The sequence below is a fragment of the Vipera ursinii genome (genome assembly GCF_947247035.1).
Source record: "Vipera ursinii genome assembly, chromosome: 1".
NCBI classification, from domain to species: domain Eukaryota; kingdom Metazoa; phylum Chordata; class Lepidosauria; order Squamata; family Viperidae; genus Vipera; species Vipera ursinii.
The window spans coordinates 355,400,214-355,417,481 of record NC_139512.1 but is presented as its reverse complement, the minus strand read 5'-3'; the positions used below and the strand labels follow the sequence as shown (position 1 = coordinate 355,417,481).

The window sequence follows — 17,268 nt, the reverse complement described above, 5'->3', positions numbered from 1 at the left end:
TTTTAAAGAGAGAGTTCTGACAAAACGTGATCCACTGGAGAAGGAAATGGCAACCCACTCCAGTATCTTTGCCATGAAAACCCTATGGACAGTACCAAAAGGCAAAACGATATGACGTTGGAAGATGAGCCCCTCAGGTCGGAAGGCGTCCAATATGCTACTTGGGAAGAGCAGAGGGCTAGTACTAATAGCACCAGAAAGAATGAAGCGACTGGGCCAAAGCCAAAAGGACGCTCAGCTGTGGATATGTCTGGTGGTGAAAGGAAAGTCCGATGCTGTAAAGATTTTTTCTCCATAGGAACCTGGAATGTAAGATCCATGAATCAAGGAAAGCTGGACGTGGTCAAACAAGAGATGACAAGACTAAACATTGACATCTTAGGTATCAGCGAACTAAAATGGACAGGAATGGGTGAATTTAATTCAGATGACCATCAGGTATACTACTGCGGGCAAGAATCCCTCAGAAGAAATGGAGTAGCCTTCATAGTCAATAAAAAAATAGGAACAGCAATACTGGGATACAATCCTCAAAATGAGAGAATGATCTCAGTTCGAATCCAAGGCAAACCATTCAATATCACAGCAGTCCAAGTCTATGCCCCAACCACCAGTGCTGAAGAGGATGAAATTGACCGGTTCTATGAAGCCCTACAGCACCTTATAGAACTAACACCCAGAAATGATGTCCTTATCATCATGGGGGATTGGAATGCTAAAGTAGGAAGCCAAAAGATAACTGGAATAACAGGCAAGTTTGGCCTTGGAGTACAAAATGAAGCAGGGCACAGGCTGATAGAATTTTGTCAAGAGAATACGATGGTCATAGCAAACACTCTTTTCCAACAACCCAAGAGACGACTTTACACATGGACATCACCAGACGGTCAACACAGAAATCAGATTGACTATATGCTTTGCAGCCAAAGATGGAGAAGCTCTATACAGTCAGTAAAAACAAGACCAGGAGCTGACTGTGGCTCAGACCATGAGCTTCTTGTTGCAAAGTTTAGGCTTAAATTAAAGAAAGTAGGGAAAAGCGCTAGGCCAGTCAGGTATGAATTAAATCATATCCCTGTTGAATATACAGTAGAGGTGACAAATAGATTTAAGGAATTAGATCTGATAGACAGAGTGCCTGAAGAACTATGGACAGAGGTTCGCAACATTGTACAACAGGTAGCAACCAAAACCATCCCAAAGAAAAAGAAATGCAAGAAAGCAAAATGGCTGTCTGAGGAAGCTTTGCAAATAGCTGAGGAAAGGAGGGAAGTGAAAGGCAAGGGAGAAAAAGAAAGATATGCCCAATTGAATGCAGAATTCCAAAGAATAGCTAGAAGAGATAAGAATGCCTTCTTAAATGAACAATGCAAAGAAATAGAAGAAAACAATAGAATAGGGTGGACCAGAGATCTTTTCAAGAAAATTGGAGAGATGAAAGGAACGTTTCATGCAAAAATGGGCATGATAAAGGACCAAAATGGCAGGGACCTAACAGAGGCAGAAGAGATTAAGAAGAGGTGGCAAAATTACACAGAAGAATTATACAAGAATGAGCTTAACGTCCCTGATAATCACAATGAGGTGGTCACTGACCTCGAACCAGACATCCTAGAATGTGAAGTGAAGTGGGCCTTAGAAAAGCTGAGCAACAACAAAGCTAGTGGAGGTGACAGTATTCCAGCTGAGCTATTCAAAATATTAAAAGACGATGCAGTAAAAGTGCTACACTCAATTTGCCAGCAAATTTGGAAAACTCAACAGTGGCCACAGGATTGGAAAAGATCAGTTTACATTCCAATTCCAAAGAAAGGCAGTGCCAAAGAATGTTCAAACTATCACACCATTGCACTCATTTCTCATGCTAGTAAAGTTATGCTTAAAATTCTACAAGCTAGACTCCAGCAGTATGTGGATCGAGAACTACCAGAAGTACAGGCAGGATTTCGAAGAGGCAGAGGAACTAGAGATCAAATTGCTAACATACGCTGGATCATGGAGAAAGCTAGAGAGTTCCAGAAAAACATCTACTTCTGCTTCATTGACTATGCTAAAGCCTTTGATTGTGTGGATCATAACAAACTGTGGCAAGTCCTTAAAGAGATGGGCATACCAGACCATCTTATTTGTCTCTTGAGAAATCTATATGCGGGCCAAGAAGCAACAGTGAGAACTGGACACGGAACCACTGATTGGTTCAAAATTGGGAAAGGAGTCCGGCAAGGCTGTATACTGTCGCCCTGCCTATTTAACTTATATGCAGAGCACATCATGAGAAAGGCAGGGCTAGATGAATCAAAAGTTGGAATTAAGATTGCTGGAAGAAACATCAACAACCTAAGATATGCAGATGATACCACTCTAATGGCAGAAAGTGAAGAAGAACTAAAGAGCCTGGTGTTGCGGGTGAAGAAGGAGAGTGCAAAACTTGGGTTGAAACTAAACATTAAGAAAACCAAGATCATGGCATCTGGCCCTCTCAATTCCTGGCAAATAGATGGGGAAGAAATGGAGGTAGTGACAGATTTTATTTTCCTTGGCTCCAAGATCACCGCAGATGGGGACTGTAGCCAAGAAATTAAAAGACGCTTGCTCCTTGGGAGGAAAGCCATGGCAAATCTAGACAGCACACTAAAAAGCAGAGACATCACCCTGTCAACAAAAATCCATATAGTCAAGGCTATGGTCTTCCCAGTTGCAATGTATGGCAGTGAAAGCTGGACCATAAGAAAGGCTGAGCGCCAAAGAATGGAGGCCTTTGAACTCTGGTGCTGGAGAAGACTCCTGCGAGTTCCTTGGACTGCAAGGCGATCAAACCGGTCAGTCCTAGAGGAGATCAACCCTGACTGCTCTTTAGAAGGCCAGATCCTGAAGCTAAAACTCAAATACTTTGGCCACCTAATGAGAAGGAAGGACTCACTGGAGAAGAGCCTAATGCTGGGAAAGATTGAGGGCAAGAGAAGAAGGGGACGACAGAGAATGAGGTGGCTGGATGGAGTCCCTGAAGCAGTAGGCATGAGCTTAGATGGACTCCAGAAGATGGTAGAGGACAGGAAGGCCTGGAGGAACATTGTCCATAGGGTCGCGATGGGTCGGACACGACTTCGCAACTAACAACAACAACATTTTAATTTATTTTAATTTTATATTGGATTGTTTTTAAATTTTGCCTTGTAAACCGCCCTGAGTCCTTTGGGAAAAGGGCGGTATATAAACCGAATGAATGAATGAATGAATGAATGAATGAATGAATGAATGAATGAATAAATAAATAAATAAATAAATAAATAAATAAATAAATAAATAAATAAATAAATAAATAAAGTAAGTAAGTTGGAAGGGACCTTGGAAATCATCTGGTCTAACCCCCTGCTCAGGTAGGAAACCCTATACCATTTCGGACAAATGGCTGTCCAGTTGGAGCATTCACAGCTTCTGGAGGCAGGTAGTTCCACTGGTTAATTGGTTGCTTCTCTCCTTGACTAGTTTCCATCCGTTGCTTCTTCTCCTGCCTTCAGGCGCTTTGGAGAATAGCTTGACTCCCTCTTCTTTGGGGCAGCCCCTGAGATACTGGAAGACTGCTATCATGTCCCCCCTCATCCTTCTCTTCATTAAACTAGACAGACCCAATTCCAGCAACGGTTCCTGATATGTTTTAGCCTCCAGCCCCCTGATCATCTTTGCTGCTGTTCTCTGCACTCTTTCCAGAGTCTCAACATCTTTTTTACATCGTGGTGACCAAAACTGGATGCAGTATTCCAGGTGTGGCCTTACCAAGGCCTTGTAAAGTGGTATTAACACTTCACGCGATCTTGATTCTCTCCCTCTGTTAATGCAGCCTAGCACCGTGTTGGCTTTTTTGGCGGCTGCAGCACACGGCTGGCTCCTATTTAAGTGATTGTCCACTGGGACTCCAAGATAACTTCATTATGTTATTATTATTATCGTTGTTATTATTATGTCAATAAGTATTTACAACAGTTGCAGTGTCTTGGGGGGTCATGCGATTGCTTTTATTTGACGTTCCCAGCTGGCTTCCAACAAGTAAAATCGATGGGGGGAGCCAGATTCACGTAACAATGGTGTGGTTCATTGAATGACCATGGCAAAAAAGGGTCATAAAATCAGGTGTGGTTCACTTAGCGCCTGCCTTGCTTAGCAACGGAACTTCTGGTCCGGAGAATATTTGTAACTCAGGGTTGAAATGAGGAGCTCTTGGTGGTCAATGGAGGTGGGTCGCTTTCTTGCAGATGTTTCATGACCCAACTAAGCGACGTCATCCGTGCTAGAAGGAAGTGGGGTTTGTGGAGAGGAGGAGGAGGAGAAGGAGGAGGACTGTGGGGTCCTTTGTGCTCTCTGATCTATAATAATAAAGTTGGAAGGGACCTTGGAGGTCATCTAGTCCAACCCCCTGCTCAGACAGGAAACCCTATACCATTTCAGACAAATGGCTGTCCAGTCTCTTCTTAAAAACTTCCAGTGTTGGAGCATTCACCGCTTCTGGAGGCAGGTTGTTCCACCGGTTAATTGTTCTAACAGTCTAGAAGTTTCTCCTTAGTACCAGGTTGCTTAGTTCTAGGTTGTTTCCTTGCAGATGTTTCATGACCCAACTAGATAACCTCATCCCCCATATCAAAATAACTTACCTTATGTGCAACCAGAACTTGAAAATTACATTTAACAGTCTAGAAAGAGTACAGAGAAGAGTATCAAAGATGATCAGGGGACTGGAGGCTAAAACATGTGAGGAACGGTTGCTGGAAATGGGTCTGTCTAGTTTAATGAAGGGAAGGACGATGGGGGACATGATAGCAGTCTTCCAGTATCTCAGGGGCTGCCCCAAAGAAGAGGGAGTCAAGCTCTTCTCCAAAGCCCCTGAAGGCAGGACACGAAGCAATGGATGGAAACTCATCAAGAAGAGAAGCAACCTAGAACTAAGGAGAAACTTCCTGACAGTCAGAACAATGAACCAGTGGAACAACCTGCCTCCAGAAGTGGTGAATGTTCCAACACTGGAAGTTTTGAAGAAGAGACTGGACAGGCGTTTCTCTAAAATGGTATAGGGTTTCCTGCCTGAGCAGGGGGTTGGACTAAATGACCTCCAAGGTCCCTTCCAAATTATTATTTATTTATTTATTTATTTATTTGATTGATTGATTGATTTTATTTTTTATTTTAATTCCATTTATATCCCGCCCTTCTCCGAAGACTCAGGGCGGCTTACAAGCTTAGCAGTAGCCTTCATTCTATGTATATGCCTGCTTATTAGGGCCTTCACACACACCCCAAGCGGCATTATTACAAAGTCAGCTTATTGCCCCCAACAATCTGGGTCCTCATTTTACCTACCTCGGAAGGATGGAAGGCTGAGTCAACCTTGAGCCTGGTGGGATGCGAACCTGCACTAATTGCAGGCAGCTGGTGTTACTTAAGGAGGCATTAGCCCACTGCTCCACCAAGGCTGATTGATTGATTGATTGATTGATTATTGATTGATTGATTTTATATACCACCCTATTCCCGAAGGACTCAGGGCGGTTTACAGGGCGAATTAAAACAATACAAATAAATACAATTAAAATAGAATTAAATTAAAACTAGCCCACAATTAAAACAAATTAAAATTTAAAAGAGCCTTGGTTTAGTCCAGTCCAGTCCATTATTATTATTGTTGTTGTTGTTGTTGTTGTTGTTGTTGTTGTTATTATTATTATTATATCTCAGTTCTAGAAGGTGGGGTTGTGGTAAGGAGGAGGAGGAGGAGGGTGGCTGTGGGGACCTTGGTGCTCTCTGAGCTTGGTGGTTTTCTTGCAGACGTTTCATGACCCAGCTAGGTGATGTCATCAGTGCTAGAAGACAGTAGGGCTTGCATGAAAGAGGAGGAGGAGGACTGTGAGGTCCTTCAGGCTCTCTGAATTTGGCTATTTTCTTGTAGGCATCTCATAACCCAGCTAGGTGACATCATCAGTGTTAGGGACTGGCGTTCTGGAATAATTTCTCCTCTGTTCTTCCAGCTTGAAGAAAAGCTCAAGGAGAAGGTGGATGACAGCTTGGTTGAAAGAATCAGCCTGATGGGAGAGATGGATACCTTCAGCACGTAAGTCGCCAGCGGCAGGACATTTAATTTAATTTATTTCTTTGATTCCTGTCCCTTATTACTGCTTATAAAAAACCTCTAGGTGCCGAATACACCTAAAACCCCTTCTTCCTCCTATTTTCCCCACAACAATCTTGTGAGGAGGGATGAGCTGAGAGAAAGAGACTGGCCGAAAGTCTCCCAACTGGCTTTCATGTCTGAGGCGGGACTAGAACTCTCAGTCTCCTGGTGAGTGGCCCAAAATCTCCCAACTGGCTTTCATGCCTAACGTGGGACTAGAACTCTCAGTCTCCTGGTGAGTGGCCGAAAGTCTCCCAACTGGCTTTCATGTCTGAGGCGGGACTAGAACTCTCAGTCTCCTGGTGAGTGGCCCAAAGTCTCCCAGCTGGCTTTCATGCCTAAGGTGGGTCTAGAACTTTCAGTCTCCTGGTGGGTGGCCCAAAGTCACCCAACTGGCTTTCATGTCTGAGGCGGGACTAGAACTCTCAGTCTCCTGGTGAGTGGCCGAAAGTCTCCCAACTGGCTTTCATGTCTGAGGCGGGACTAGAACTCTCAGTCTCCTGGTGAGTGGCCCAAAGTCTCCCAGCTGGCTTTCATGCCTAAGGTGGGTCTAGAACTTTCAGTCTCCTGGTGGGTGGCCCAAAGTCACCCAACTGGCTTTCATGTCTGAGGCGGGACTAGAACTCTCCGTCTCCTGGTGAGTGGCCCAAAGTCTCCCAACTGGCTTTTATGACTAGGATGGGACTAGAACTCTCAGTCTCCTGGTGAGTGGCCCAACGTCTCCCAGCCGGCTTTCATGGCTAAGGCAGGACTAAGACTCACAGTAACCCACAAAGCAGGAGGAAGAGGAGAAAGAGAAGGAGAAAGAGAAGGAGTGTGGGGTCCTAGGTGCTCTCGTGAGCTTCTTTGTTTTCTTGCAGACATTTCACGACCCAGCTAGGTAACATCAGGGCTAGAAGGGTGAGGCGTTTGCTCTCTGTTTATAGTGGCTTGTCCTGTAAACGTTGATGGGAGTGTTTTTCTCCTTGGTAGTTCCTTGATAAGGGTGTTGCCTACTCAATTTTGAAGATCACATAGGATCCGTGACCAGAGGGGCTTTTGCCCAGGTTCGCCTGGTGCGCCAGTTACGGCCCTATCTGGACCGAGATGCCCCACGCACAGTCACCCATGCGCTCGTGACCTCCCGGTTAGACTACTGCAACGCTCTCTACATGGGGCTGCCCTCGAGGACCACTCGGAGGCTTCAGCTGGTGCAGAATGCGGCCGCGCGAGTTGTGATGGGAGTTTCCCGATACTCCCACGTAACACCTCTACTCCGCTAGCTGCATTGGCTTCCGGTTGCCTTCCGGGTGAGATTCAAGGTGCTGGTGATGACCTATAAAGCCCTAAATGGCTTGGGTTATCTGAGGGAACACCTGCTGCCGACATCAAGTTCCCTTCATCCTGTGCGCTCCCACAGGGAGGGCCTTCTCAGGGTGCCGGCGGTTAAAGATTGCCGGCGGACGACACCCAGGGATAGGGCCTTCTCAGTGGGTGCGCCTACCCTCTGAAACCAGCTGCCCGCGGAGCTTAGGACTGCCCCCGACCTCCGTTCATTCCGCCAGGACCTGAAGACCTGGCTCTTCGAGCTCTCCGGCCCAGGCTGAGAGTTTTTAATTGGGGTTTTTTATATTTTTTCCAGAGATCAAATTTAATTGTTTTTAACTGTTTTTAACTTTTGTATTGTATTGACGTTTTTAAATACTTTGTAAACCGCCCTGAGTCCTACGGAAAGAGGGCGGTATATAAATTCAATAAACTTAAACTTACTCTTTGATGGTTTGCCTGAGTTGGTGGTACCTTAATGAGGGTATTGTTCAGCGCGCCATTGTTGGTCTGGTACTAAAAAATAAAATCTACGCCTTTTTTCTTCCCTGTTTCAGAGTGATTTCCAGCAGCATCCAGCTTCTGGTGCAGGATTTGGACGGAGCTTGCGATCCAGCCCTCACTGCCATGAGCAAAGTAAAATCTTTTAAGGAATTTCAGAAGGATTTGGGGGGGGGTGTCTTTAGCCAACCCCTCCCTGCTCCGCCCAGAAAGTTAACCCATTCTGCTTTTAGAACATATTTATTATTTTCGAAATAATTCCCCCACCCCACCCCCTGCTTATCTTTTAAGGACTATTTTTATCTAGAAAAAGGGCCAAGTCTTATTTAGGGGCGAGGGAGAAATGCTTAGTTCTTTTCTTGTTTCAAACCCCTCCCTTTTGTGGTCCTGGGAAGCTGTCACAGTTGCTAAGAAAAGTGAGAATTGGGATTTTGAGCTGCAGGGCGGCTTAAAAAAAAAGATGGTTGTCATGTTCAAACCGGCAAAAGGCAATTTGAAAAGGGCGTAACGTTTGCTTGATGGAGGCTCATCCCCAAGGGAATTGTCACCATGCCTGAAAGTTTTAAAACTTTTGTGTGTGTGCGTGCACGTGGGTGTGGGGTTGTCTGCAAAAAAGGAAGGGAGAGAAAGAGAGAGTGAATTTAGCCTGGGTTTATAAAGTTTAATTACGTAGTTCAGCTCAATTTTTCTTTTTTAAGGTACTTCATTCAAGTTGATTGTAGGATAAGGCACAAATAGAAGCAAAAACGGAGAAAGTTAAGGAAGAAAGTTTTAAAAAAAAGAGTGCAGAAAAAGGAAAAATCTCTAGATGAAAAAGACAGCGCATGAATCGAATAAATACAAATACAATACAAATACTTCCATCTTTTTACTGGGCAACAGAATGCAAACATACGTTATAATCTCAATCTTTAGCTTTGCATTTCTAAAGGTTACAGGCCGTTTCTACAACAACGAAAATTCTGGCCCTGAAAGCCTAAAATCAAAGTTTCACTTTTTTCCAAGTTCGAATACAAAATTAAGAAGTGGTTTCCAAATGGAAAAAACAGTATTCTCTTTAATTAGAGCAGCTGATTTTGCCACCTGCACCAGCTCCATCATCAAAATATTTATAAATTAGATTATTTACAAAATATGCCCCATATTAACTTCATTTATTTGTATCATTAGTTTTACAAATATCTGAAGGTGGCAAAACATACCCAACATATCTTCCTCCTCCTATTTTCTCCATAACAACAACCCTGTGAGGTGGGTTGGCCCAAAGTCACCCAGCTGGCTTTCATGCCTAAGGCAGGACTAGAACTCACAGTCGACCACTTTCTAGCCTGGTGCCTTAACCACCAGATCAAAGTGCCTCCCTTTACATTAATTAAGTGATTAATTTATTTATTTTTTATTTTTTTTATTTTTATTTTAATTCCATTTCTATCCCGCCCTTCTCCGAAGACTCAGGGCGGCTTACAAGCTTAGCAGTATTGGATATTTAATGTTCCTTTCACTTAAGTGATGTTTGTCTTTACTGATCTGATATAGCAGAGATCCGATGTAAAATCATGCTACGTATTTTTGACATTAATATTGAAATCTTGAAATATATACAAAAGCTTTACATCCAGTTCACTTTGCCCCTTTCAGTGCAAACCACACCAAAATATTCCTGACTTGATAAGATTTTCAAAAGGCTGCATGATGGGCTAGCTACATACAGGGTTTTAAAATATTGCATGTTTATGTAAACGAGATAGTTCTTTCTCTTTAATTATAATAATAATAATAGAGTTGGAAGAGACTTGGAGGTCATCTAGTCCAACCCCCTACTCAGACAGGAAACCCTAGACCAGACATGTCAAACACAAGGCCCGGGGGCCGAATGCGGCCCGCGAAGTGGTTTCATGCGGCCCGCGAAGCCATCCTGGAAACAGTGAGGGAACGGCCCCCACTGCCTTGGCCCTGGCCCAGAGACCCTCCTTCTGCCAGAGACCCCCAGATCTGTCCCACTCCTGCCCAGGCCCCCATAGGCACCCTTGATGCGAACGATGTAGAGCTGGCCACGCCCACCCAGTAGGCCATACGCACTCTAGCCACGCCCATCCAGTAGGCCACGCCCACCCTGGCCATACCCACCTGGCCTCCTGAGGGCAACCGCAATGCTGATGCGGCCCTCAATGAAATTGAGTTTGACACCCCTGCCCTAGACCATTTCAGACCAATGGCTGTCCAGTCTCTTCTTAAAAACTTCCAGCGTTGGAGCTTTCACAGGTTCTGGAGGCAGGTTGTTCCACTGGTTAATTGTTCTCACTGTCAGGAAGTTTCTCCTTAGTTCTAGGTTGCTTCTCTCCTTGATGAGTTTCCATCCGTTGCTTCTTGTCCTGCCTTCAGGTGCTTTGGTGAATAGCTTGACTGCCTCTTCTTTGGGGCAGCCCCTCAAATACTGGAATGCTGCTATCATGTCCCCCCTGGTCCTTCTCTTCATTAAACTACACATACCCAATTCCAGCAACCGTTCCCTATATGTTTTAGCCTCCGGTCCCCTGATCATCTTTGTTGCTCTTCTCTGCGCTTTTTCCAGAGTCTCAACATCTTTTTTTACATCGTGGTGACCAAAACCGGATGCCGTATTCCAAGTGTGGCCTTACCGATGCCTTGTAAAGTGGTATCAACGCTTCACGTGATCTTGATTCTCTCCCTCTTGTTAATGCAGCCTAGCACCGTGTTGGCTTTTTTGGCAGCTGCAGCACACGGCTGGCTCCTATTTAAGGGATGGTCCACTGGGACTCTGAGATCCCTCTCACGGTTGCTACTAATGAGCAACGTAGAACAGTCCCTTTTCGTATCTCAGCCAACGCCAACAGTTTTGAAATTGAGATGCCGCTTCTTAATTTTTTCCTTCTTTTCTTTACCCTTTTCTTAGACTCCTCTTCCGTTTCTTTGGCAGGGTTATCGAAACGCCCCCCCCCTTCTCCCTTTGCAAAAAAAGAGAGAGAAGGGGCCAAACACACAAGCCTTTCTCAACCCTGGGAACTGGAAGATGGATGGACTTCAACTCCCAGAATTCCTCAGCCAGCCATGGGAATCGAAGTCCACCCATCTTCAAGTCCCCAGGGTTGAGAAACGCTGGAAGAGACTTAAATGTTAAACGCTCTCTACATGGGGCTGCCCTTGAGGACCACTCGGAGGCTCCAACTGGTACAGAATGCAGCCGCGAGAGTCGTGTTGGGAGTTTCCCGATACTCCCATGTTACACCTCTACTCCGCGAGCTGCATTGGTTACCAGTTGTCTTCCGGGTGAGATTCAAGGTACTGGGAATGGTGTTCAAGGCCCTACATGGCAGGGGTCCGGAGTACCTCAGGGAGCACCTGCGGCCGGCATCGACTTCCCTCCGCCCTGTGCGTTCCCACAGAGAGGGCCTCCTCAGCGTGCCACCGTTCGGAGAATGCCGTCTGGTGGCTCCCAAGGGGAGGTCCTTCTCTGTGGGCGCCCCGGAGCTATGGAATCGGTTGCCGGTTGAGCTCCGGATGGCGCCCGACCTCCGCTCCTTCCGACGCGATCTGAAAACGCATTTGTTTGAACAAGCCAGCTTGGCCTGATAGGGGGTGGGTTGGGTTTTTTATTGCTCTTAACATTTGCATTTATCGTTTTTATTTGGGCATTATGTTTAATTCCTTTTAACTTTTGTATTTTTTTTGTATTTTATACATCTGCCCTGTTCACTGCCCTGAGTCCTTCGGGAGAAGGGCGGTATATAAGTAAAATTAAATAAATAAATTAAATAAACAAATGTATTTCTAGCTGCGCCTTTCCCCCCCCCCTCTCCCTTTCGTTGTTTCATTGACGCTGCTTGTCTTGGCTAGCTGAGTGCGCGCAAACCTGCACGTATTTGGGTGAAAACCTGAATCATGCAGAATACATACTTTTAAGATAAGATTTGATTTTATTTACTTTTCCCAGCCTGTCGCCCTTGGGCTCTTTCACCTGTTTTTTTGTCGACACGCAGGGGTCAGTATCTCACGCTTCCATAAGATTAGCAGAGCAGTTTAATTTCTAAAAGGAATCAAGTATTTTCCAGGGGTGAGAATTTCCCACACAGCAAGATTGAAATTTAGAATAGAATAGAGCTGGAAGGCACCCTGGAGGTCTTCTAGTCCAGCCCCCTGCTCAAGCAGGAGGTGAATGTCTAGTCTCTTCTTGAAAACCTCCAGTGGCAAGCTGTTCCACTGGTTAATTGTCCTCACTGTCAGGAAGTTTCTCCTTAGTTCCAGGTTGGTTCTCTGTTTGGTCAGCTTCCAACCATTGTTTCTCGTCTTTCCATAAATCCCATTAAGTTAGAGAGCATCTAGTAACCACAGCAAAACTTAATAATAATAATAATAATAATAATAATAATAATAATAATAATAATAATAATAATAATAATAATAATAAAAAAGTTGGAAGGGACCTTGGAGGTCATCTAGTCCAACCCCCTGCTCAGGCAGGAAACCTTATACCATTTCAGGCAAATGGCTGTCCAGTCTTTTCTTAAAAACCTCCAGGTTTGGAGCATTCACCACCTCTGGAGGCAGGTTGTTCCACTGGTTAATTGTTCTAACTGTCAGGAAGTTTCTCCTTAGTTCCAGGTTGCTTCTCTCCTTGGTTAGTTTCCATCCGTTGCTTCTTGTCCTGCCTTCAGGTGCTTTGGAGGATAGCTTGACTCCCTCTTCTTTGGGGCAGCCCCTGAGATATTGGAACACTGCTATCATGTCCCCCCTCGTCCTTCCCTTCATTAAACTAGACAGACCCATTTCCAGCAACCGTTCCTCATATGTTTTAGCCTCCAGCCCCCTAATCATCTTTGTTGCTCTTCTCTGCACCCTTTCTAGAGTGTCAACATCTTTTTTACATCGTGGTGACCAAAACTGGATGCAGTATTCCAGGTGTGGCCTTACCAAGGCATTGTAAAGTGGTATTAGTACTTCACTTGATCTTGATTCTATCCCTCTGTTAATGCAGCCTAGCACTTTTTCCGCTCTTGCGCAGATATTAAATTAGGAAGTACAGGAGTCCTCGACATACAACCACAATGGAGAGAGGAGGGAGGGAGAGAGAGAGAGATGGTGAGAAAGAAAGAGAATTATACAGGGAGTCCTCGACATATGACCCCAATTGAGAGAGGAGAGAGAGGAGAGACAGACAGAAAGAGGTGATAGAGAGACAGATGGTGAGAAAGAAAGAGAATTTATACAGGTAGTCCTCGACTTACGACCACAATTAAATTAATGTTGCTAAGTGAGACATTTCTGAAGTGAGTTTTGTCCCATGTTACAACCTTTCTTGCCACCCTTGTTAAGTGTGCCACTGCAATTATTAGATTAGTAACACCGTCGTTAAGTGAATCTGGCTTCCATGTTGACTTTGCTTGTCAGGTGGCAAAAGGGGATCATGTGACTCCGGGACACTGCAAGCATCATAAATATGAGTCAGCTGCTGAGCGTCTGAACTTTGATCATGTGACCCTGGGGATGCTGCAACGGTTATAAGTGTGAAAAAACAATCATAAGTCGCTTTTTTCACTGCTGTTGTAACTCTGAACACTCACTCAATGAACGGTTGTAAGTCGAGGACTTAGCTGTAAGGAGGTTAGGATGCATACAATAAATATAGAATTTTAAAAGTTTACGCTCTGGCCCACCTCGCCTCCGCCCCTCGCTGCAAATATGCTTAACCTGGAGAAGCAAGGGTCTTGTATGCTTCCCCATCCTTGTTGCAATGAAGGTTTTTAAAAACAATAATAATGGGTGTAATTAATTGATGTGGCAATACCAGCGATTGTAGAATAGAAGATAAAAAGAATTGGAGGAGATCAAAAAAGCAAAGAGGTCTGGAAATCTGAGTTGGAAGGTTATGGCTGTGGTGCTGAAGTGGTTATTTGAATAGTGGGTGCCATGCCAAAAAAACCTTGGATGGTGCATGAAAAAAATCTGGGCATTGACCAAATTTTCATCAGTCAATTGCAAAAAACCAAGATGCCTGGATCTGCACATTTGTACTAGCCAGTTTAGTATAGTGGTTAAAGTGCTAGCTTAGAGACCAGGAGAATTCTAGTCCCACCTTATGAAGGAGATGGTAAATTCTAATCCCATTTTACAGAAGAAAGCTGGCCGGAGGATTTTGGGACAATCACCAGGAGACGGTGAGTTGTAGTTCCACCTTAGCTAGGAAAGCCAATTGGGTGACTTTGGGCCAATCACCAGGAGACAGTGAGTTCTAGTTCCACCTTAGGCTTGAAAGCCAGCTGGGTGACTTTGAGCCAATCACCAGGAGGCGGTGAGTTCTAGTCCCGCCTTAGGCATGAAAGCTGGCTGGGTGACCCTGGGCCAGCCCGACCAACTTCACAAGGTTGTTGTTATGGGGAAAATAGGAGGAAGATGTGTTGGATATTTTTTCCCGCCTTGAATTAAAACTGGGTGACTCTGATTACTCACCTACCTCACAGGGCTGTTGTGGGGAACAGAGGAGGAAGAAGGAATATTAGATATCTTTGCTGCCTAGAGTTGTTTGCAAAGTTATAAAGGCAGGATAAAAATAAAATAAATAAATAACGGCTATGCTGCCACGTTACGACACCCTAGGATTTAAGGAAGAAGGTGATGTGAAGAAAGGGCAGTGCCAGCTGAAGAACTGGAAGCTGTGGCGCCACATTGTTGTTGAACAGAGAATTATAATAATAATAGGCATAATAATGAGAAACTTCCTGACAGTTAGGGCAAATAACCAGTGTAACAACCTGCCTGCAGAAGCTGTGAATGCTCCAACACTGGAGGTTTTTAAGAAGAGACTGGACAGCCATTGGTCTGAAATGGTATAGGGTTTCCTGCCTGAGCAGGGGGTTGGACTAGATAACCTCCAAGGTCCCTTCCAACTTTTATTATTATTATTATTATTATTATTATTATTATTATTATTATTATTATTATTATTATTATTATTATCATCATCATCATTTATTGCATTGCCCTGTACACCGCCCTGAGTCCTTCGGGAGAAGGGCGGTATATAAATTAAATTAAATTAATTAATTAAATAAATAAATAAATAAATCATCATCATCATCAACCTGCCTTCAGAAGCTGTGAATGCTCCAGCACTGGAAATCTTTAAGAAGCGTCTGGACAGCCATATGTCTGAAATGGTATAAGCCAGGGTTTCCTGCCTGAGCAGGGGTTGGACTAGATGACCTCCAAGGTCCCTTCCAACAACTTCTTCTTCTTCTTCTTCTTCTTCTTCTTCTTCTTCTTCTTCTTCTTCTTCTTCTTCTTCTTCTTCTTCTTCTTCTTCTTCTTTTCTTCTTCTTCTTCTTCTTCTTCTTCTTCTTCTTCTTCTTCTTCTTCTTCTTCTTCTTCTTCTTCTTCTTCTTCTTCTTCTTCTTCTTCTTCTTCTTCTTCTTCTTCTTCTTCTTCTTCATTATTATTATTATTATTATTACATCCTGTAAATTCTGCAGCCTGGGGGGATGCCTACAATAACTCTCTAAACTATCCAGGTTTGGGTTGAGCTGCCTCCGTCTTTCTTTTCTTTTCGTTGTTTATTTGACTTTGACAGATGCAGTGGCAAAACGTGGAGCACGTTGGGGACCAGAGCCCCTACGTCACGTCGGTCATCTTGCACATCAAGCAGAACGTCCCCATCATCCGTGACAACCTGGCCTCCACTCGGAAATATTTCACCCAGTTTTGCATCAAGTTTGCTAAGTAAGTCCCTCGCTCGGGCTGCAATTAAGGAACAGGCAGTTTGGCCACAGGGAAGAAGGGAATTCCTTCCGAATACAGATAGTCCTCAACTTACAATCAAAACTACAACGGGACTTGGGGGTGTGTGTGAGACTTACGACCGGTCCTCGTACTTATGACCGGTCCTCGTACTTACGACCAACGCAGCAGCATCTCGTGTCCCATGATCAACTGAGCCCAGAATTTCTGTTGCCCAGCGAGACATTGGTTCAGTGAGTTTTGTCCCGTTTTACGACCTTCCTCGTCACCGTCGTTAAATGAATCGCTTCAGTCGTTCAATTGGCAACACGGTCATTTAAGTGAATCCGGCTTCCCCCATTGACTTTGCATGCCAGAAGGTCCCCAAAGGGGATCACAAACACGAGTCAGTGAATTTTGATCCGATGACCACGGGGGAATGCTGCGACGGTCATAAGTGTGAAAAAGTCCTGAGTCGCTTTTTTCAGTGCTGTTGGTAACTTCAGACGGTCCTTAAATGAACTGTTGTAAGTTGAGGACTACCTTTGTTTTTACAACAATTGCGACGTCCCAGACTGTCACGTGACCTCTATTTGTGACGTTCCCAGCCAACTCCGACAAGCAAAGTCAACGGAGGAGGCTACCTTTGCTTAACAACCACATGATTCGCTTAACAACTGCCGTGTCTCGCTTAGCAACCATGACCAAAAAAAAATCGTAAAATCAGTTGCGGCGGATTGAACAGCCGTCCTGCTTAGCAACAGTAATTATGGTCCCAAATTGCTGTTATATAAGTCAAGAACTACCTGTATAGAGTAATTATTCTCGGCCACGGTTTTAAAAATTGGATTTGGAGCCTTGGTGGAGCAGTGGGCTAATGCCTCCTTAAGTAACACCAGCTGCCTGCTATTAGTGCAGGTTCGAGTCCCACCAGGCTCAAGGTTGACTCAGCCTTCCATCCTTCCCAGGTAGGTAAAATGAGGACCCAGATTGTTGGGGGCAATTAAGCTGACTTTGTAATAATGCCACTTGGGGTGTATGTGTGTGAAAGCCCTAATAAGCAGGCATATACATAGAATGAAGGCTACTGCTAAGCTTGTAAGCCGCCCTGAGTCTTCGGAGAAGGGCGGGATATAAATGGAATTAAAATAAAATAATAAATAAATAAATTTGTGTCCTTCTCCATTAGAAAAGAGTCTTCGGGGGTCTTGCAAATTCTCTCTCCTCCCGGGGAATTTTCAAAACAAGTCAGTTTAAAAACAAGCTGTTAACTGTGTCATTCAAACCAGGCACATTTGCCGGTGCTCAATTGGGTGAATATGCTTTAATGTCTACACAGCGTTCATTTAATTTAATCAATTTAACGCTCCAACACTGGAAGGTTTTTAAGAAGAGGTCGTCTGTCTGAAATGGCTTTTCTGCCTGGGCAGAGGTTTGGACTGGGAAGACCTCCAAGGTCCCTTCCAACTCTCGTCGTTCTGTTATTCGCTCAATCTTGGCCACCGCAAAATGGTGGCTGGACTTCCAACTCCCAGAATTCCCCAGCCGGCAAAGTCGACGTCCGCTCACCTTAACAG

General features: G+C 44.5%; 1 protein-coding gene across 2 annotated transcripts in view; it reads left to right on the top strand.

Moving 5' to 3' along the window:
• VPS53 (VPS53 subunit of GARP complex) overlaps positions 1-17,268 on the top strand; it is a 70,555-nt gene that overhangs the window by 41,400 nt on the left and 11,887 nt on the right. For both annotated transcript variants that reach the window (XM_083379708.1, XM_083379707.1), the window contains exons 16-18: positions 6,015-6,097; positions 8,020-8,098; positions 15,546-15,694. In XM_083379708.1, the coding sequence (XP_083235834.1) occupies positions 6,015-6,097; positions 8,020-8,098; positions 15,546-15,694 (311 nt within the window). The remainder of the gene's footprint in view (positions 1-6,014; positions 6,098-8,019; positions 8,099-15,545; positions 15,695-17,268) is intronic.